The sequence below is a fragment of the Podarcis liolepis genome (assembly GCF_965112155.1).
Source record: "Podarcis liolepis genome assembly, chromosome: 11".
In the NCBI taxonomy this organism is placed as follows: domain Eukaryota; kingdom Metazoa; phylum Chordata; class Lepidosauria; order Squamata; family Lacertidae; genus Podarcis; species Podarcis liolepis.
The window spans coordinates 39674217-39697710 of NC_139565.1; the positions used below are offsets into that span (position 1 = coordinate 39674217).

The 23494-nt window shown below is 39.8% G+C and overlaps 1 protein-coding gene across 11 annotated transcripts in view; it reads left to right on the plus strand.

Annotated features, from left to right (window-relative positions):
- Positions 1 to 23494, plus strand: part of ADAMTS6 (ADAM metallopeptidase with thrombospondin type 1 motif 6) — a 119803-nt gene that overhangs the window by 90995 nt on the left and 5314 nt on the right. For 10 of the 11 annotated variants that reach the window (XM_083465198.1, XM_083465197.1, XM_083465194.1 and 7 more), the window contains 10 exons: positions 3497 to 3599; positions 4783 to 4916; positions 5816 to 5939; positions 7373 to 7453; positions 10609 to 10772; positions 12182 to 12320; positions 19340 to 19469; positions 19807 to 20011; positions 21122 to 21298; positions 22463 to 22619. In XM_083465198.1, coding sequence (XP_083321324.1) covers positions 3497 to 3599; positions 4783 to 4916; positions 5816 to 5939; positions 7373 to 7453; positions 10609 to 10772; positions 12182 to 12320; positions 19340 to 19469; positions 19807 to 20011; positions 21122 to 21298; positions 22463 to 22619 — 1414 coding nt within the window. The remainder of the gene's footprint in view (positions 1 to 3496; positions 3600 to 4782; positions 4917 to 5815; positions 5940 to 7372; positions 7454 to 10608; positions 10773 to 12181; positions 12321 to 19339; positions 19470 to 19806; positions 20012 to 21121; positions 21299 to 22462; positions 22620 to 23494) is intronic. The other variant, XM_083465195.1, reaches the window with a different exon arrangement.

Genomic DNA, 23494 nt, shown 5'->3' on the forward strand with positions numbered 1-23494 from the left:
AGCATTTTTACTTCAAACAACAGCTAATTTTCCTTCTCTTCCCTTTGACCCTTTTAATCCTTTGGAAAAAGCATAGACAACTCCAACACATTCTTCAACAAAATCCTTCAGACATTGTTTGGCCTTTGATGGATAACATGTTTCCTAATATTAAAATTGAGGGAATAAGATTAAACCTAATCTGTAAAACCTGGAAACAAGAAGTAGCAACAACTTCCAGCTTTACCAGTTATCTCATATTGTAAGCTGGTTTGCATATACTGTAACTCTTAACTAGAGCTTTCCAAACTGTATGTCGTGACATGTTATTGTGTCGGCTGCAGTGTGTAGGTGTGTCACGCGAATGCTGCCCATGCTCCTCCTAAGGCTGGAAAGGGTTAGTTTAACCCAGGGGTCGGCAAGGCTTACCTGCCTGTGCCTGGGCCGGTTCACTGCCGCAGAGGCCCCTCTGTGGGCCATATCCTGTGAGTGAGTGTGTGCGCTCACGATTTCCAACGTCTGTGTCTGTGTGCAGAGGTAATTTCTGGCACTGCTCGGTGAGTCCCTGCACCGTTCTGCGCCAGTTTAGTGCAGTGCGCGGGGACTCGCCAAGTGGGCAGCTCAGTTCAGGAGCGGCTTGTGGGCCAGTCAAATGACCCCCGTGGGCCACTTGTGGCCCATGGGCCTTAGGTTGCTGACCCCTGGTTTAACCTTTGGTTTGCTAGTAAAACTGAATTACTGTGTCATGAAATGATGCGTGCCAACATGAAAAGCTCTGCTCTAAACCATAGTTCAGCACTGTGCCTGTAAGCTCACACTCTCCTCCTTTAACTCTCCTCATGCACATCTGAGAGAAGGGTTTGGCTAGCATTTACTTTTCGTTACATATAACCCAGGCTTGTTATGTATTAAGCAGAATTTTTTGGCTTAATAGAAACTCTGGCCAGTTTCAAATCTGGACACCCACTGAGATTCATCTACTGTAATAGCGGGGTCAAGATTTCAGTGGATGCAAGCGATTTTATCCTCAAAATGCTTTGCAAACAAGTCACAATGAGCTACTGCTGGTTCTGTCACCTCTTTTGGCCAGACTGTAAGAGGCCCCACACTACCCAGAAGAGCTTTGCCGGACAGAACAATGAGAATGCAATGGAGGCAGCGAAGTATTCCTTCTTTGCTGCCTTCACTGTCACTAGGTAGGCTCAATGATGAGCCCCCACCAGTGTTTGATTGCATTTGACTCGCATTCAAACCACCTCCCAGCCTCAACCTAAGCTCTGGATTATACCAGGGAACCAAAAAGACTCCACGAAGCAGAAGAGGGCACTCCAGAGTGATTGTGTCAACTGCTTGAGCCATTTCGATGTTCCAGGGGTTGGCCAGAGCTTCAGCAAGAGCACCAGTCATATCAGCCAGAAAAGTCCTCCAAGCCATCTGGAAACCCATTGGATCCATCTACCTCTGAGTGCAGACCACCCTAATAGGGGTGAAAGGTGCAGAGGGGGAAAGGTGCTGGAAGCCTAAATCTCAACAGGAAATGATATGACCATGACAAGGGATTGATGTCAATATCCCCGACTTTCAGATCTCCCAGCTGAGAAAACAAGGTCCAGAGTATGGCCTGACACATGTGTTGGTGACATGTTGGGACATCCCCATGCCCGTCATGGCAGTCATGAAGTCCTGAGCCACCTCAGAGCCAGTCACCTCCACATGGATGTTGAAGTCTCCCCAAACCAGCAGTCTTGGTCCTCAACACCGTCTCCAATGAGATCAGCTCGGACAGGGAGACTGCTGGGCAGCCAAACTGGTCACACTCCCCTATATCTGCCTTTGATGACCATCAGCCAGTAAGCTTCAACAGGTGTACTTACTTTAAAGAGCAAGACTCCACCATCACTGGCTATTCTTTGTACCTCTTTTAGCTGGAAGAGTTAGAAAAAGGGTGAAAGTACATGCCTCAAGTAGCAACTGCCACTTGAAATGAAGAAATCCATAATAAAAGCTTTCCCATTTTCTTGCCAGAGGGAGATAGCTTGCACTGGCAATTGTGCTGTGAATTGCATACTTTAAGGTCACATATGACAATTTAACAAGGTAATCCACTACACATTCTATTGCAAAATACAGAGCAAGATTCTCCCTTTCTGTTGGCAAAGCACTTGCCAATAGAGTGAAAAATCGAACTACAGAATTCTATTGTTTATGTGAAAACATTTTTCTCATGGTTGGCTTGACTTTTGGCAGGAGTTTTGCTCCCTACCAAACCAGCGACTTTGATGCCCACATTGAGCAATACAAAATCCAAGTACAGTGCTTACTGTTAACTGGGTGACCTGCAGAGCTGTGACCTAGAGAAAGGTGCTCTTTCTCCAAATGACTAGAAAGGCTTGCACATTTCAACAATAAGCAAATCTCCCAATCAGAAGTGAAAAAAGAATGCCTTTCTTGTAGTTCCACCCTCCCCAATTTAACCACACACATTTAGCACCATCCCTCATTTTGGCCATGACCAAACCACAGAGAAAATGTCATGTCTTGCAGTTGAAACCACAGTGAAAGAAAAAGACATTTGCCTGAGGCAGTGTTTCTCAGACAGTGGGAATTTTCAGTGCTTCAGCTTACCCTTACTTGCCCAAGTAAAGTTGATCAGGATACATAAATGTTGGTGGATGTGAAGAAGATTGTCCTGTAATTAATGCAAAAGCCTATATCTGTTCAAGTAGTAATACAAGAGCTAAACATCATTAATGTTTCATATTCCCCACATGTATAAAACATTTTAGTCACATTTTACAAACTGACTGGAGAAGCATGATGCAGCAACCTACATTGGCTGATATTATCTGATTCTATTAAACTTACATAGCAGAATCTTTGATTTAGCAAAGCCTTGCTCTCATCTTAGCATTCTTCATGTGGCACAACTATTGACAATAATAAGTCTTTGAGACTGAGTCCTAGTATACTCCTATGAGATTGAGCTCCAGCAAAGCAGCCTAGGGCATTAGATAGGAAGGTTTTAATTCTGGACACAACCAATTGAAATCAAAATAGTTCAGTATACAACTGAGGTGGCAATTGTATTCACATTTATCTGACTAGACATGCATAGGACTGCGAACCTATCCTGTGAACTGACCTGAGATCTTGTGATGAAGGGTGGTATATAAGTAATAATAACAACTGCATTTTAATTAGGATTGTGGCCTGCAGTTTTAAAATTGTGATACTAATGAAGAATTTGTGCCTAGTCTTTACATAAACAAAGTGAATAATGACATGCATTTGAATTAAAAGGTTTATTTTACGTTCTTAAAATAACTTCGTAACTGACATTCCAGTTTTAAAATCAAAGAAGCAGAATTAAAAAAGCAAGCAATTATGATATATTGTTTGGCAACTTTATTTGAAACAACTTTTATTGTGAAATTCAGTGGTCTTATGCAGAGCCGTTAATGTGTGTCTTTTAATATTTAAGTTTAGCAAATACTAACTTATTTCATTTTTTTATTAGCCATGTCCTTTTGGGGCCCGCGATTTTCGAGAAAAACAGTGTGCAGACTTTGACAATATGCCTTTCCGAGGAAAATATTACAACTGGAAACCATATACAGGAGGTAATACATTGTTTTGTAATCATACTGCTTGAGGAAGACATGGTGCAGAGGCCTTTACCTGTCCAAATGGACCTTGGGGGGGATGGCATAAGCAGTACTGCTGATATTCATATCCAAGCCCTCAATACTTAGCATTCTACAGCATCTTAGGCTATATAACAGGTAATGACATATCATTATCTTAAGCAGGTCAATAGCCCATCCTTTGAACTTCCCTACAGGTTATTCCTTCTTCAAGTGTATGGAGGCTCAAACTAGAACTGGATTGTGGCTGAGCAGGTTTGTCAGAAAGGAGGCTCTTGCTGAGAAGGCTATTCTGGAGGACTATCTGGATTGTTCAACTCAAAAATACTCACTGCTGCTGGAACTGAATTCCAAGCTCTCCCTCTTAGCATATACTTAGTCCAGTGATGGCCAGACTTGGCTCTCCAAGTTGCTTTGGGACTAAAAGTCCCATCATCCCTGACCACTGGTCCTGTTAGCCAGGGATGATGGGAGTTGTAGTCCCAAAACAGCTAGAGGGCCAAGTTTGGCCATCACTGGCCTAGTCCAAGGCTACCCAGTTCCTTTTTAATATCAGAGCAGCTAAGCCAATGGCATCAATATAAGTGGGTCAGGCAGAGAGGCTAGAAGCTGAAGAGGAAATTGTAAGTGTGAAGAAGACATGGAGAGTACAGAACCAGGCTGACCCACTCATTAGGCAAAATGAGACAATTGCCTTAGTTGGCCGGGGCAGAGGTGGCAAATTAGCACAATTCTGAACCCTGCTTGCTTGCCTTGCCTGCTTGCCCACCACTGCTCTTCCCCCTGCATTCTTGTCACACTGTTCCTGGGGTGCCTTGGTTGTAGCAGAGGTGATCAGTAGCTGCTCAACCTTTCATCAACCACTTTGAGGTTGTTTAACTGCTTTGAGTTCCTTCTTATAATCAAGTGGTATATAAATTTTATGAAATGATAGAAGTACTGTGACCACAGGCATTGGCTGCACAGTATTGGTAGTGTCAGTAGCGACCACAAAGTTGTCTGCAGGGGTAGCAGCTGGTGTCAAAAATGGCCGCAGCAGTTGCAGTGGCAAGAAACGGTGAGGCATGGTTCTCTGCACTTACCACCTTGTGCACATATTGTGAACTTATGAATTGTAAATATAATATAATATAATACAATAGTATTTTTATTTGCCTAGGTGGTGTTAAGCCATGTGCATTAAACTGCTTAGCAGAAGGTTACAACTTTTATACGGAACGTGCCCCTGCAGTGATCGACGGAACGCAGTGCAATGCAGATTCGCTAGATATTTGTATCAATGGAGAATGCAAGGTACCATGCTTCTTATTAATTTACACCAAATCAACTAGAAAACATTTCCCTATCAGAACCTCATCTAATGTAAAAGCTACCAATAATAAACTATTTGGGGTACTCATCCTTTTCCATGGGGTTCAGAGAAGTTTCCAGACTAGCAGCACTTGTGCCAGTTTCAGTGATCTGCTTTGAATGGTGGCTCTAAATTAAAGGAGCTGCTGAGAGTAGAACATTCTGAACTTCTCTGAATTGTTGCATACTTTCTTTCAAGTGCATGAAGAAAATATTATAACTGCTACTTGTTGGTTTGTTTTTTGATTACCAACAATATTAGCAATCTGATCCTAAGGTGCATCAGCATCCAAGTGCTTAGGATGGGGGAATAGCAGGTACAGCAGTGCAGTGTCACAAAACAGTGGAATGGTGTACAGTGGTACCTCAGTTTACGAACTTAATTCATTCCGGAAGTCTGTTCTTAAACCAAGGCAAGCTTTACCTATTGAAGCCTCCCACCACCTGGGCCCTTCCACTGTTTGGCTTCCATTTGTCTTCTGAAGTAAAGTTCACTAACCAGAACACCTACTTCCGGTTTTGTGGAGTTCGTACACTGAATAGTTCATTAACAGGGCTGGTAACCGAGGTACCACTGTAATTTATAATGTGCAATGCAAAATATGCGGTACATATGTTCAGGTGTTCATGTAAAGAAATAATAGCTTCTTATTATTTGCAGTTTCTCATTGTCATCACCATAAAACAGAAAAGCAAGAGCGATTTCACAACAATTTTGTTTGAGAATAATTTAAGAATACCATTAATTTGGCCATAAATTTCTAAAACTACTGTCCCCAGTGTTTTTAACTGAGGATGCAATTATCTTATTGCATAATTATTCTGATTGTACCTATTTTCAGCATGTTGGGTGTGACAATATTTTGGGATCAGATGCTAAAGAAGACAGATGTCGAGTATGTGGAGGAGATGGGAGTACATGTGAAGCTATCGAAGGTTTTTTCAATGACACATTGCCCAGAGGAGGTAAGTGTGAAGGCATTTGCCAAAATTTTCTTAACTATAAAAGGACTACAGTTTAGGAAGTAATTAAATATAGCAGTAACTCTTGCTGATGCCATTCCACCCCCCACTACAATCTAGCCAGCTGTTGGATTGGGCATGACTTACTTGAGTCCCTGTCCATTTGTCACAAAACTATTATGGTGCTGGTTAATATAAAATTGTTGCCTACTTTTGACCCAGCCCTGTTACTTCTCCTCCCTTCCATTATTTCCTGCTACTTGCATGTTGTAAGCTGCCTTAGAAATGTCTAGTTATCATGTAAGAAAAGCAAATATAGATATTATTATTTCTTCATAATTCTGGGATTAAAGTGTGACTCATTTAGGACATGAATTTATGAAAAGGAGAATCCAAGAAGAATCCAGAAATAATGTAGGAGTTTCAACTTTTCTGTTTCATTCAGACTTACACCAGAGTCATTTGTCTGTGTCCTTGTCATAAGAATGGTCCAGGCCATTTCCCCATTGCTGCTGAAGCTAATCAGTTAAAGTTGCAGCACCACCTTGTAGTTGAAGGCAGGAAACTTAAAATAAGTAGGCTGCTCCCAGAATCCAATTCACTTTCCTGCCTTTGTTGAAGTGGTTAAGCTCATATCTGGAAGTGGAGTGAGGGCTCTGAAGTTGAGGAGGAGCTCTCCCAGCATTTAATCTATAATATATATAGAAGAATGTCAATAGCTCTTGGGCTTAACTACCCATCCTGCAGAGCTCACCTGTGCAGCAGTGTTAGCTGAACCAAAGTCTTCTGTGAAGTCACTCCCAGTGTCTGCTGCTTTTAAAATTATAACTAAGGCAGAGTGGGATGCTCCCCTACAATATAACAAGTCTATGTCTCTGGCTAACTTACACCACTGCTAGAGTTAATATTGTACGTTGTTTGGGGTTGAAAGTTGCTTTGGGCAAGATAAAGTGACTAACAAATGTAATAAACATAATAATATTATAATTATCTGCTGCTGTTAATACTGGGTAGAAAGCTTTCAGGGATATGGCCCACAATAAACGGAAGCGCTTCCTTTCCTCTTGTTGAGATAGCAGGTGTTTTCAATCAGTTATTTTGAGGCTTTCAATCCCAATATAGACTTGGAGATTCCATACCCAATCAAGGTGTCTGATTTAACTGATTTTTCTTCAATGGCCTATTTGAGCTTGACAAGCATGCAAACTGGATTCTGGGAGCTACCCAGTTCCTTCAAGTTTGCTTACCCTATACCACAAAGTGGCATTTAAACGTGCATTGATAAGCTTTTACCAGCAATATAGAACTACCATTCAGATAGAAACCAATGGCCCTTTTTAATCCTTTCAATATTATATTGTAATTCTTAGAAAATTTACAAGCATGGGTGCAGCTATAAACGAAAACATAAAATATGTTTCACCTTTGTCCTGTAGGCTACATGGAAGTGGTTCAGATTCCAAAAGGTTCTGTTCACATTGAAATCAAAGAAGTGGCTGTGTCAAAGAACTACATTGGTAAGAGGATGCTCTTATATTGCTTGTTAAAACTCAATTAGGTTTGGATTCAAATAACAAAATTATGGCATGCACCAGATTACATACAATTGCATAGGTCTACAAATAACATTAAGACTGCCTATTTACCTAACCCCATTTAATTTATGAGAATATGTATCTGTCATTGCATTTAACATGTCTGTTTTTAATTTCTTTTAAGTAACAGCCACAGTGACCTGATCAGGGCTGTGGTGTGAGGAGAGGGGTGTTAATTCTTCCCCTTCTATGAACCACATAAAAATTTCCAGCCCACCCTAAAGCTGTTGGTAGCCTTGAAAGGAAAACTTATGTTGGAACAAGTGGAAGCTGTCTTCTGAAGCTAGCAGCAGCTTCAGGGTGTCTAATTTAACCAGGTTGAAAGAGTTAACTTTTCCATCTCAAATACCACAGTCCTGTTGCTTATTTCTACCCCCAGCTGCTCTTTAACAAAAAAGTGCCATGTTGAATATAATCGTGCCTTTAATGCCACATCTAGGTTGCCTTGAGAGGCATATGTTGAGTTGAATGTACATTTATTGCACTGATTTATGCAAAAATGGCTGCTTACCCAGTTGGCAGGTGAGTGGCGGTTATGACCTGGTGCGGCATAACCCCCATCCTCCTGGAGCCACGCCATGTTTCTGCAGCTGTTGGCTCTTCCCCCTGGCCAGCACGGTGTCTCCTGGGTCCCCACCAGACCCAGTTTGAATTCAGCCAATCTGCGACAGCCCAGGGGGCAGGCCCTTGGAGTGGACTACAAGGTGGTAGTCTTCACTCTGGTCCGCTCCCTTCTCATTTAAGCAGGTCGGTGCTGCTCACCACAGTGCATTTGGCCCAGAGCATCACCCACTCAGCCCACATTTGCAGCCTCACTTGTCTTCTACATGTCTGCAGGCTTTGCTATGGTTTTTAATGGTTGCTGTTTTCAGAGCTGGGAATGAATTTTTCCTGTGTACCAGGTTTTGCCTTCCCCATAGCAATAGTCACAACTTTGGTGGTTTAGGCCTTGGGTGGAATCCTTTAGACCAGCATCTGATGAAGGGGTGAAGTGGTGACTCACCTGCTTCTTGCAGTGGCTTTAACAGGGTACCCTGTTAGTGGGGTCTTGAGGGAAGACTCTGTCCAAAGTCAGAACCGTGTGGCTGAAGGGCCATAGAGCTTCCCTCAGCAACTTGGGAGAAACCATCTGTGTAAACCTGTGTTTTGGGATGGTCCCATCTCCCCCCTAACTGACCCTGTCATGCCTCAGACTCCCAGCAGGGGGCTGAGAGTGATATATGCCCAATGCCTATGCCAAGGCTTACCTACACCTGAAATCAATAAAGTTGGGTCCTTTTAACCCCAAATTGTTGTTGTGTTCCGTTATTTTATCCTTTGGGTGGCTTAGCTCCCATGGGAGGGGGTACTGCTGGTGCAAATCTCAGCTGTTCAGGGCCTGCTTGCTTTGCTCTAAGACACAGAAGTAGGACCAGGCAGTTGCTAAGAGCAGAGTTGTGGGGGTTATGGAAATTGGGGCTCTGAGGAAAGTAGGTGGGGCCTCAAGTAAGTTGATCCCTAATATAGGGGAAGCAGGGAGTGTTTCAGGCTAATGGTAAAAGAAGACCAGCTTGTGTTAGTTCATTCTGACGTCTGATTAATATTTTGTTTGTTTGTTTGTTTGTCTATTTAAAAGCTGCCCTTTTCATAAAATATATAAAGGCAGCTTACAATATAAAAAATAATGTGAGCTGCTGTCTTGGATAACCACTTTCACATAAGTCAGATCCCCATTCCTCAGTGGTAATTTTTAAAACCAGTAATAATGAATATTGAATGAATGCCATGGTTACTTCCTGTGCCATCACCACTGGCTCCCAGAAAGTGAGGCAGCAGCATAAGAAGTAAATTGAATCTGTCTGATCCTCATGGTTTCTGATTAAAGCCATTATTATTACAAAAATGAGACCTGACCACACAGAAAATGTCAGTTATGCAATGCAGATTCACATAGATTAATTCTCAGTCCTTTCCTTTTTTGGGGTCTTTACCCCGTGCCATTCTTCTACTACAAACCACATGAATTTAAGGTATCTCTGAAGCATTTTGTCATTTTTTATTTTGAATTAAGAGCTAGTCGTGTTTAGAATTGGAGTAGTTTCCATTGGTTTCTTAACTCCAGAAATCTCTGAAGCAGACTGACATAAGATACAGCCCCACTGCAACTTATTAAGCTGTTTCCAGTATTGGGCACCAAACAATATAGGTAGATTTAATGTGACATTATATACTGATTACTACTTTTGTAAGTGTGGGAATAATTAAATGGCACTGTGGGAATAATTAAAATGGTTTAGTATCAGCGCAAAAGTGGTAGTGGCAAATGCTAGTGTGTAAGGTGGAATCAAAAAATCAACAAAAGGGGGAGAAGTAGAAAAATGCATTGCTAAGTTGTCTTGCCCATGCCCTCCCTCTTTCTCCACGAAATAGTATACTTTAGGTTTTGTCTGCAAAACCTGGAACAGTTGTACATTGGCTTTGTGCCTGAGTGTAGCCACCACAAGTGATTCTTGCCAACTTGTGGTCCCAAGCCACAGGATCCATGTTACAGCCACAGTTACAAAAATGTTTGTTAAATATTACCCTGTAACACCCTAGAGAACAAAGATACCGATTGGATATTTTAATGCCTATAGTTACCTAGTTATAGAATGAAAACTAAAACAAACAAAATATTAGAAAAATTGTTCTAATTAGAGAGCTAGAGTTATACTGTGACTGCCACAACAGAATAATTAGAAACAAACAAAATTTCTTTGGAAAGTAACATTGTCATCATTTTAAAAATAGATCATACTGTGGAAGACATGCTACAAAGTAAGCATAACATTGATTTATGCAAATTTCTGAAGCTGAACTAGGATATTAAAAACTGTTCAACAACCCTTTGCAAGTTTAAGAGAACTGTAGAATACTCATGATCCATAGAATCTTTTCTTGCTGGCGGTGGGGGGTGGGGGTCAGATCTTTATCTCTTCACCACTGAAAAGCCAAATCTGACAGGTGCCCACCTTTCAATCATCTGAATTCACTATGACATCATTTGATGCTACACTTTGAATCCCTGATTGTTTAATCACTTTGTGCATTTTTTTAAGCTTTAAAATCTGAGGACGATGACTATTATATTAATGGTGCCTGGACTATCGACTGGCCTAGAAAATTCGATGTTGCTGGGACAGCTTTCCATTATAAAAGGCCAGCAGATGAACCAGAATCTTTGGAAGCCTTAGGCCCTATCTCAGAAAATCTCATAGTCATGGTAAAGTAGTTCAATTACCTTTTTAAAATATGTGAGTTCATGTCTAGCAGTCTGGAATTGAAAAGTGAAGCTGTACCCATGGAAAAGGATAAGATTATTTTGAGCTTTGTCCTCCACTAGACATTTCCATTAGCCACATAAAGACATGAATTCCTGGTCATTCATGACCATTCTTCAGCCACAATCCAAATTAGTTTCACGTGCCCTCAGTTAGTTTCATATACCCATAGGGGCTTTGGAGTGATGTTTCTCAGACAATTGGTCTGTGCCCTCCTGCAGCATAGCAAACTACCGTATTTTTCGCTCTATAACACGCACCCGACCATAACACGCACGTAGTTTTTAGAGGAGGAAAATCCGTAGGCATGCCACCCGTAGGCATTCCCTCCATAACACGCACAGACATTTCCCCTTACCTTTTAGGAGGAAAAAAGTGAGTGTTATGGTGCAAAAAATACGGTAATTCAAAAATGAGATTTTATTAAGCATTTTGTAATCTTGCATGAGAGTGTGCAAAGTTAATAAATAAATCACTGCACACACTCAAACACTTCGGATTCTTGTAATTGCATTTTTTAATGCTTATTGCTTTTTACGTTAAGGCCAGTTTCCCTCTGGGATTAATTCCTTCTGTAGTTCCATCTGTTGTTCCATTATAGTTATATGTAGAAGTGAGAGAATGTGTTAGGTAGGCAATTTAAACATTAGGTATAGAACAGTCTTATCAGCAGGAATTTAAAAGCAAATGTATTTTTCATGGATACTTGCAACAGCATCTCTGCTGCCTTTAAAAACCACGTTGTAGATTTTCTGCATTGGCCCAGTCTGCTTTGTATGAGGCATTGTCTCACTCTCAAGAAATCAAGAGCTTTGATGGGTTTAATTCAGATTATTTTTCAATTATGAAAACTTGTAGATATTCCAAACAAGGCAATCATATTTACTTCACCAACTTTTATGGCCTCTAACATAGGGAGCATGGCAAGCTTATTCCAAACCTTTGAGCTCAGCACAATTTAGACTGCAATCTGATGTGTGCTCTTTTGGGAGCATGTTCTATTGAACCCACTGGGACTTACTTCCAAGTAAGCCTGTTAAGGCTTGCATTGTTAGCATGCCACTTCTTTTTTGCTACAAAGCTGACAGGAACATTTTATTATATTCTTGCTTTTCTAATTCCCCTTGAGGGATCATGCTGCATTTGACCGGGGGCACACACTTTCAGCTTTCAACTATTTCAGTTTGGAAAGATAGATATAAGTAATTATTCTAAATTCTAGGAATGTTGCAAGGATTTTCAGAACTGTTCTCTGGAAGTAAATATCTAGTACAAATGCAGCCATTGTTTAAATATCAGTGCACTCTTTTCCAAGTGTTTTAATGGTATAACCAGTTATTTTCAACTGCAGATTTTACTACAGGAGCAAAACCTGGGGATAAGGTATAAATTCAATGTTCCCATCTCTCGTACTGGCAGTGGCGACAATGAAGTTGGCTTTACGTGGAATCACCTACCTTGGTCAGAATGTTCTGCTACTTGTGCTGGAGGTAAGAACTCTCCCATCAAAGCTGAAAGCTAGATAGAAAACTTATTTTTGTTGAGTCTGAATATAATTAAGAATTTTTCTTCCAAATGTTGTTGAAACTTAATGGTGTAATGAGTAGATTTTTGTTTGTATTAGGTTTTCTACAATTTTTATATAATTCCAGACATCAAATACATATGTTTCCTTTTGGCGGAGTATTTATCTTTTCAACTGTCCCAGAAGTAGACTGTTACTTTTATGGAGAATGCTGTAAAATTTGAAGTAATACAATAAACAGGAATTAGAGTATGCATATGTAGTTCTTGATAATTGAGGCAGACTCAGGGCCTGTCTGTCACATATGCTTCCATCAAAGCTTAGCACCATTGCTGATATATTATCTGATAGAGAGAAGTGTTTTGTAATCAGTATCTTTCTGTGATTTCCATGAAAAATGTCATACTGGCTGCATAAACATCTATACTTATTGGTTTTAATCTGGGTTGTGTCATTTAGGGATATCAAAATAGACTAATTGTTTATTAAAATATCATTTTTAACATTATAAATAGCTTTTTAAGGACTATATATATTCAGAGGTTGTATTTTGCTCCCTTTACTGATACAGATATCTTTACATATATAATTTTGTTAATGGTGCCACTTAGGATGTTCTGTCTGAAATTTTCTTTTATATGTATGCCAAAAAAATGTAAGATAGGCACCAGTTATCTAAATAGGTATCAGGCAGAGCTCAATCCCTTGCCTGGAGTAGCAGAATCAAGTGGAGTAGCCAAACCTACTACCATATTCAAAGGCCTGCTGGCTCATACCAGCCAGCCAGAAGACGCAACTTGCTTCCATTTGCATACAGTTCCCTGCTAAAATCTATTTACCTTTTCACTATCCAAAATACTTCCCCCCTCTAAATTAAAAGAACAGAATATTCCAATCAATTGGCCAGAAAACCCAATTGTTCCATTTGAGCCAGGGCATATCAGAGCACGGCAGAATATATTGCAATGCATGGCTTAGTCTTTAAAATGTGAAGCCATAATCTCTGTTCACATGCTGAGTGCATCACACCAGACTAATCAATCCGCCTCTGTTATGCCTGAGATTAAGAAGAATATCTTCCAGGTTTGGGAAAGGAAGTGGAGCCATAAGCAGTCCTGGTTCCTTTCATATCTGCTATAGTGACTGTGCTCTGGATAGGTCTCATAACAACATGTGGAATGTGGAGCATTCCAAGTAAGGCTGAGTTTCCAGTAGCTCAATGAGTCATCTGGTTTTTCTACTTAGACACATAGGAGGGACCTCTTTGCCATAGCTATACTTTTGGATTAGGGTTGGCCGAATGCTGCAGGTAGGTGATTGGCCAGAGAACAGGAGACTGACAGAAATGCTTCCATAAATTCAAGGAAGTATAAAATGTGTGTGGGACCAGAAAGTGTGTGTGGTTTGGAAATTTTGAAGAGGAGATTTAAGAAAAAATGCTTGACATTTTTACTGGGAGGGTTGTGCCCCAGTAGCCCAGTGGGTGTGCCTCTAGTTCTACCACGAGTGAGAACACCACAGGCTATCATGTTCTATCCACCATACGTCCTGTGGCAGCCAGGGGCATGCACACTACCCTAACCATATCCAGCAGCAAGGACCAGTGATTTGGACAGCAGCCATATTCACATTTATCTGGAAGTAAATATCACTGAATTCATTAGAGCTTACCTCGGGAAGATATGTATGGGATCGCACTGTAAGTGTCCTTTTCATTGTGTTTAGTATCGAGTTTGCAAAGGCTTAACTGACAAAGATCAGGATCCAGAGGCCTATATTTGTTGTATTCAAGTGTACCTATCTCCAGTGTTGTTTTTTTACCTCCTTTGCTTAAAATAGAACACCTCCATGTCATATCACAAAACTGCTTTTAAATCTCCACCAAGGGTCGCAGTTCAAGAAGCATAAGTTCAAAGCTCCTTTGAGCATGTAGAAATACATAGGTGGTTCTTGAGACCTTGTCTATTGGTCCATAGTAGGATTTCCATTTTGAGAAAGAAGAAAATAAATATACTATTGAATTATGCAGAAATTAAAGATGGCGCATCTGCTTACTGGGCCAAGAGAACTATGGCATCAGATGACACTGAACATTTATTTGGGCAATGTACTATGGTACATAGAATGTCTGAACAGTAGAAGTAATGCTTCTGAATAACCTTTGCAGAAGGATTTAACCTTCTTACCCTTTGAACACAGCCAGAAATGTCATTCACACATACAGCTAGCAGTGTTGAAAGTCGCTTCTAAATTGTGTAATCCCCAACAAGATATAGATGAAAATTAAGAGTCAAATGGGCAGAACCACACTATTTTAATCTATACTGCATCAGCATTTGACTCTCATTCTGTGAGGTGTGCATGTGAATAGGGCCCAAGACAGAAGAAAATACTGTATGTGTTTGTAATTTAACTTTATTAAGTTTTTTTTAAAAAAAAAACAATCTGGAATTATAGTCACACCTTCACGCTCTTAGGGAAGAAGAAAAACCTGACTTGTGCTTTCCCCCCTTGTACAATACCTTTAACAGATAAGGTTTAACACTGTTGTGGTTGTTTAGGACCTAGAATATGAAATAAGTGCCAAATATTGGGCATTTATCTCAAAATTTTATATGGGGTTGTAAAGTTCTTTTTCATTTGTGTTCCATATGAAATCTCTGCTGATGAACTGATAATAGTATACCTTTTCTGCATCCTGTAAAAACCTGACCAAACTTTACTTCTTCAGGACTATTTTGTACTTGGATAAGTTAGCTAAGAAATTGATTTTACTTGTATGCTGTGTGAAATTATGAATAAATAATTTAAACTTTTAAAATAACCAGATGGAAATTAGTTGAAATTTTATTTTCAGAGATGGAAGAGCTACATCCTTGTGTATCTGTAATTTTATCCCCCCTGTTAAGCTAAGCCCAAAGGCTGCTCTTCCTATTTAGCTCTTGTTTTGTTTACTTGGAAGATCCTAGATAATTCCCTCCTCAGCAGTTTCTAGGCTGAGCATCATCAGTACATTCAGGTACACTTAGACATGCAGGATTATTTCAAAATTGAAATATTGGTGTGCTATGCTCATGTGTCCACAGATAGGGGTCAATGGCTTTTACCTAAAAATACAGTCCCTAACTTTATTTTGTTGTTTATATTAATAATTTAATGTTTAATGGAAACTTGACAATAGCATTTCAGTGAGGTAGTAGTGGTTTTGAAATATATTTAGGCCTCTACCATTATTGTACCATAAAGTAAATCCAATAATACACGGCTTTACAAAATAGCTTATTTTTAACTGGATCAACATGTGCTTTGGCTAGCCAGTTAACATCTGGGTTGTCTGTCTTGCTTGGCTTCAGGATTCTTCCCACTGTGAGCCAACACTCCCACTAGCTTTATTAAAAATATCCCATTTTGGACCAAGTAACAGAGCTCCTAACACAACAGATCTTGGTTTTAAATTTTAAACATCTTCCCTTCTGCACAGCTTTTCAAAAATAAATTTTAGCTAGGCAATTTGCTAACTGGGGATTTATATAGTGAAAGAGCTCCCTTAGACAGGATGAAGGATTAGTATTGACAATATAATATACTTTGTACATTTTACAGATTTGTACATTTGCAAACAAACTGACTCTGGGGCTAAGCTTTGAAGATTTAAATTGCCATCCCACCAACCACCTTTTCTCCTATTGCTTTTTCTCCCATTTGAGCTTTTATTTTTGCAGTATTGGAGTCTGAAAGATGAAAGAAAGATTTAAGGAGATAGACTACATGGTTAAGGATTGTGGGAAGGAAACCCCTTTTAATTGCATCTTCACTTTAGACATGGACAGAGTCACATTTGAAGACACTGATCTGCTACCGAGTAGCTTGGGCTTAAAAAGTCATTACTTTTTCCTTAATTATTTCCAGAGATAATACTATTCCTTCCTCTGATCTGTTGCTGCTGATCTACTAGTTTGTATTCATTCAATTATTTTTGTATTTTTATTATGCTGTATTTTTATTTTTGTAAGCTGCCCTGGAAGCTTATCCTGATGATAAACAATATAAATAAATAAAGACTTCCCTGCTCTCCTCTGCTCAGGCACTGTTCACAATTCAATTTCTACATTTTGGTTTTTTTACTGATTCTAAAATTTAATCCTTTGTTACCTCAAGTTTACATAGTTCTTATACCAGTTGTGAACCATACACATATATGTAATGTGTATGGGTTGCTCGTGCGTAAGTTGCCACCTCTCCAGGCTTTGTTGCCTTGCTAAACCTTTCAGTCTGGGCAGCCCTTCACTTCGTGGCTGCCTCAGTCGCTAGCAGAATCCGTCAGTGGGCGTTTCTTAAATCTTTTCCAACATAAAAGTTCCAACACCCAGTCTCCTCCTACTCTCTCTGCGCGGAAGTCTTCTGCGCAGGGTGGGCGTGGGTAGCGGAGGACCCGTGCTCTCCCCACTGGTGTCCGGTGAAGAGTCCTGGAGCCCTCTCGCCGATTCCCCCATCAGCCCCTCTATATCCCTGGTGTTGCACTGATTTGCTTCCCCATCTGCGGAGCTGCCTCTCTCCCTGCTGGGCCCTTCTCCAGCATCATTTGAGAGCCTTCCCTCCGCCTCTAGCTCCGATGTCAGTTCCCTGACAATATATTTCCACCATCTTTTGCATTGACAACTGGTATAATTAATTTATCAGCTTCTTGGTTTTTTAAATCTTCTTTCATACTTTTTTTTTTTTAACACCTTTGCCACAGCTCTGCGGCTGGTTTCCCGCTTTTTATGTATGTAAATATATTTTAGTGTTACGTTTTAATATCTTTCGGAAGTTTTTCCCCCAAATCCTTCTTGTCTTGCCTTATTGTAACTACAAGGTTTTCAGAGTTTGTGCTCTGCTTAGGAAAGATGTTTCTGTTGCTTAATAGAAGACAAAGGAAGGTGGTGTGCTATAGGAAGGGAGGTGAAAGTCAGTCAGTAGACAAAATGGAGGAGGTTTGTCCATTAAGGATGAGTAGGTGTGAGATGCTACAGGAATCCAGGTATAATACCCTGCTGAAAATATTAATAGTATGGTATGGCACCAGGACACCATCATGGCATTCCTAGCTACCAAAGCTGCAGAAATTTAGCAGAGAAATGTAAGAAGTTGGGTCAAGTCCCTATGAGCTACAAGACCAGGCAGGATTGGTGAAGAAATCTACAATTTAGTCCAGTGGCTTTAATTTATCACTGACTCAACATCATTTCTTTAGTCATATCTGAATAGTGTGTTGACACATCCATATCCAGGCACTTTCAGTTAGAAACCACCAACTGAGATGGTAAGACTTGTGATTATTTGTGAATAACATCTCACTTGCCACAGAAATAATCTGCTACATTTTCAACCACAAAAAATTCATAACTAATGGATAACCAAGACACTCAAGTATGATAGAGCACAGTTTCCTAGCAATAGCAGATTAACAAAGAAAACATTGGTTTAGTGCTTGCCTTGGATTTAAGAAATGTGGGTGTGTAAGAATAATCAGGTAGGAAACAGAAGACTTTGCCCAAGTTATTATAGGCTGGGTGTCTGTACACTGGTGATTCAGCACCTTGTGGAACAGCAGGACTTCAAATGAGTCATTTTTCTTATGGTTGTTGATCAAATCCTCATGTCTTTAATGGTCAGTTTTAATAAAGAAAAGCACAGAGTATGTGGGTGGAGAGAATAGGATTGTCTGGTCTAATTAGTTTGAGTGCAGTGTCTTGTGATCATTTATTCTCTTAATAGACATGCTGAAGAATTTCATCTTGTTATTATGAACATTTTTACTGGTTCATCCTTGTATTATTTATCTACTGATGTTTACTAGAATGAGAGAATCAATAAGAAGCTTCAACATGATGCAGTTGAAATATGTTACGACTCTTTATAGTGTGGGTCTTTCGAGCATGTTGAGACATCCTTGTGGAGCTCTGTGGTATGCCTGAATATTAGGAAGTTTAACAGGTTGAAAGGAAATGGAGGATTTCCCCTCATTTGCTACTTCCCCTCCCCCTCCCATGCTCATTTAAGTGCTTCAATCCTGGTCTCTTTAAGCTATAGTTCCCTGTTACATCCAAAATGGGAAACCAGAATCTTAAACTGTGATTAGGCTGTGGTTTAAGCACTTGGTTGGTAAACCTGTATTAAACCAAAGCTCCCAATTTTGAATATAAAAGAGGCCAGTGCTCAAGGAGCATATGGACCAGTGCTTGTTCTTTCTTTCCAAATATGTGATTGCTACATCTGAAAAGACCAATTGTATACACTGGAAAAAACAATAATGCTGATCAAGAGTTTCACCAGCACTCTGAATCACTAAGAATGAGATGAGATTTTCCATTCAGTTCAATTCACTATACTAGCCCCTATACTAGCTGTTTCATTATAATAAAGAAAAGACTCATGGGTTGTTATTTACAAATAGAAAGTACTGAATTCTACCCTGTTGTTATATTAATTTTTTCTGACCTGAAATGCAGTCATGTACAGTAGTATCTATTTGTATTGCAAATGAAGAAAATATGCAGTTGAGAATTACAATAAGAACAGTAAGAACAACTGTATACTAAAAATATTTATTGCATTAGAAAATAGTACACACAAACACGGTTGCTTAAAACAGCTACAAATTAAACATTTTTATGGTACAGGAGCTTCAAATCAATTGTTCTTTCTGATATTTGGAGAGCACAGGTGAACTGCTATGGCAGGAATCTACAACTTGTGATGTGACTTGCCATGTTGAATGCAGCCCACCCAGCTCCTGTCAGGTGATTAGCAATCTTCTTACTTTTGCAGCTCCAAGTAGGCAACAAAATGAGGAGGTGTATTGGGCCCCAGATGAATGACTTTATTTATTTGGTTGTTGGGTGTCATTTGGCATGGTAGATCACAAATTAAGTTGGCCTGAAATAAAGAATGTAAAAATGGAGGCACTGCTTAATGAGAAACACTGTAATTATTCTTCCCAAGGTGTGCAGAAGCAAGAAATAGTGTGCAAAAGGCTGGATGATGGTTCCATAGTACAGAACAATTACTGTGATCCTGATAGTAAACCACCAGAAAATCAAAGAGCCTGCAACACTGAGCCTTGCCCACCCGAGTAAGTACTTAGTACATAAGGTATTCTATTCTTTGTCCATGTGTTTATTTATATTTCCATATAGAAAAAATAGTGACAAACTATGCTTCCAGAAATTAGAGAGTCAGTGCAGAGCTAACTAAAGAATAGCATCCAATTGATAATCTGTCATATTTTGTGTTTACACCTACATTTCTTCTTATAGTATCCTTCCTGAGAATTATATCAGTAGACTTTCAATGGGGCATAAGGGAGCATTAGATGAATAAAATTCTCATACATTCAAGTGTACTTGTCAACTATATGAATATTTGTTTTATTTATGGAAAAAGTAATACCCCCGATATTGTTCTTGAAGATGGTTTATAGGAGATTGGTCAGAATGCAGTAAGACCTGTGATGGTGGAATGCGATCGCGAACCGTTTTATGTATCAGGAAGATTGGACCCTCTGAAGAGGAGACCTTGGATAGTAGTCATTGTTTAACACATCAACCAATTGAAAAAGAATCCTGTAACAACCAGTCTTGCCCCCCACAGTGGGTTCCTTTGGATTGGTCAGAAGTGAGTAAACTCACAAATGCATTAAATAATAAATTTCATACACATCAAAATCTTTTTTTCAGTGTCAAAGCTGGTTAAAAAAGGTAAAGTTAAAGGACCCCTGGACAGTTAAGTCTAGTTAAAGGTGACTATGGGGTGCGGTGCTCATCTTGCTTCAGGCTGAGGGAGCCAGCGTTTGTCCACAGACAGCTTTCTGGGTCAGGTGACCAGCATGACTAAACCACTTCTGGCACACCAGGACACTGTGACTAGTGCAAGAGCACACAGAAACACCATTTACCTTCCCGACGCAGCGGTACCTATTTATCTACTTGCACTGGTATTCTTTCAAACTGCTAGGCTGGCAGAAGCTGGGACAGAAAAACAGGAGCTCATCCTGTCGCGGGGATTCAAACTGCCACCCTTCCAATCAGCAAGCCCAAGAGGCTCAGTGGTTTAGATCACAGTGCCAGACAGAAAATAATCTATTCGATGTGATAAGAAAGGGAAGTAACCACTTTTTGCAAAGACTTTACAATAATGTCACTCAGTGGTTTCAAATACATACATAAGTTATAACTACTTATATTAGAACTGCTAGTACAATACTAGATCCTGACTTATAGATGTAATGTATACTTTATTCAGAAGGACAATAGATTTATTGTGCAGTCAGAAAATAGGAGAGATGATACAAGGCAACTGACTACCTTATCTGCCAGGCAGTCACCTACAGAGCTGAAGGGAAGACAGAGAAGCAATCTTAGTCTTCCAACCTTTTCCTGTTTTTATTTTGGAAGTGGTGTACAATTCCTCTGAGTGTACAGTTCCTCTGAGCTTGGAGTTGTTTCAGAGGACTAGAAAACATTAGATCATTTGGATCCAGCCTCCTCTGTCCCTGGTCCTCCCTCAACACCACCCCCACCTTTCCAGCCCTACCAGTGTCAGTTGGGCCAGGACTGCAGACATTACCATAGCAGCAAGAAACAGGGATTTAACATCAAGACCTCCATCTCCACAGTCAGAGTTCCAGTATATCCCTCTAGGGGCTACCAGACTGCAGCAATGTGTGTCTCTAATTTTTCACATTTTATTTTTTCTTAATATATAAACTGTGTATCTTGTTTCCAGTGTACTCCAAAATGTGGTCCTGGTTTCAAGCATCGTATTGTTCTCTGCAAAAGCAGTGACCTTTCAAAAACATTTCCAGTTGCACATTGCCAAGAAGAAAACAAGCCACCAGTTCGCATGCGTTGTAGCTTGGGCAGATGTCCTCCACCACGATGGGTTACTGGAGACTGGGGACAGGTAATACAGGCAGGCTTGTTGGGTAGCAAAAGAATAATTTCATTAAATATACTGAATATCATTTGACAGAGTATTGGATGAAAAGTAACTTGAGTGATCACATCTTGCCACATAATATAAATTGATGTGTTGGACATAATGGTTTTAGTTCATTTCTTAGTGTTAAGGCATTTTACTGAAATAAGGACAGCTTATTGTTAGTTCCCAAGGTAGAGACTACATACTAGACTAGAGTAGCGTAGATTCCATAGGATAGAAAAATGTAGATAAGACATCTAAAATTAGTAGGAAAAACAACTGGGGGGAAACCTTTTCACTTAAGTTAGGTGGCAGTCCCAGCAAAAAGCTAAAGGGATTAAGCTACATATTGAACTGTCATATTTTGCATCTGTCCTAGTTCACAGCCATAGTGTAATAAATACACAAGTGTCACATGCAGTTGTCAGTTACCTAACACGGCTTGTAATGTAAGATTTGTAAATATCACAGGTAACCACTTCAGTCTGTGATGTGTCTGCTGACAATGGCACAATGTCCACCGCCAGTTGTGTGTGTTTGTTAAAAGTGAAATTGGGTCTTACATTTTGAAGCATTTGCACACATTTGGCAGAAGTCAAAATTCATATATGAGGTAGAATGAAATAGTCCCACTCTGAAAAAAATTCTGGAAAAATGTATTACATGAATATGACAAATGTTAGCCAATATGCTATGGAAATAAAACTAATAATTTAAAATGCTGAAATTTAAATGGCTGCTTCTTTACAGTCCAGAAATGCTGACATTATTACCCTTTCAGGGTCTTTTATTCTCCACCTATGTCCCCTTTTCCATATGGCGAATTGCATCTTTCTTATGACAGCATATCAGGGCTGCCAAATCAGTATACTTTGTGAAAGAAAAGAAATAAGTGATCCATGCACTTAAAAAAAGGCTTCTCAGAAAGAAGCATAGTAGTCAGAGCATCCTTATTAATTAGGGAAGGGAAACACACTGCCTAACTGAATTTATTAGTATGGCAGTGATAAGGATTCCCTCCACAGCTGCCCCAGATAGTGTTTCTGACACTATTCTATTCACCATGTTGCAGTTCTGTCATTACTCATAATATGACATCCATTATTTTCTCTCTTTCCTTCCTATCATGCCCCATTTCTCACATAGTGTTCCGCACAGTGTGGTCTTGGACAACAGATGAGAACCGTGCAATGCCTCTCATATACTGGGCAAGCATCCAGTGACTGTCCAGATACTGTTCGGCCTCCTTCAATGCAGCAGTGTGAAAGCAAATGTGACAGTACTCCCATTTCCAACACAGAAGGTGAGTTTGGTTTCCTCATTCATAAGATTTCATTAAAGCTTTTTCTTAAGAGAAAAATAGAAAGAGGAAAAAAGATTTTCTGTTTGTCAGTTCCATAAAAGAAATTAATCAAAACATTCAATCCATTCAATCTGATTGTTCTACTTTCTGTTAAGCAGTTTTAAATAGTATTACGTGCCAGCTGTTTGCATCTGATAACATTATGCACAGTCCGTAAATGAGCAGAAGCAATGATCTGGATGAAATAAAGTGGTGACATCTTGTCACAATTAACATCTGCTTTAGGTATTTAACTGGAGAATGAGAGCATTATAGGCTAGGTATTGGCAAACTGCCACTGATGTTAACTTTACATTTGTTATTCAGAGTGAGATACTGACAGTATGTATTTGACATAGCACATCTCAACTTTAAAAGTATATGTGGTAGCTGAATCCAGGTTTTACAAGGTCACCTAAAACAGAATATCTGAGGTGCTTTCACCTGTTTTTATGCAGGCTTCAGTTTCCTTTATAGTGTCTTTTTAAAGCATTTCAGTAGCTGAAATGAGTGTGGTGGTTTGAAATTTACATGCTCTTCAGTAGCATTGCATTAAAAGTACATTTTGACCTGATCCTGAGGTCAGAAAGAGAATAGCTAATGTTTTAACTTGGTTGGAACCAAAAATAATTTGTCTAAAAACATCTATAGATAAATGTCCTTCCTCCAGAGCAGCCTACTTTACCAATAGGTGCAGTCATAACACTCCACCACTAACCAGGACAGGCCAAGGGGCCTCAGACACTTTCCTTCTGCGTATGAATTTCCACCACTGGCTTTAACCGAGGCTAAGGACGACATCAGCACCACAGAGTCCTCCTCTCCCTGAGTTGGAG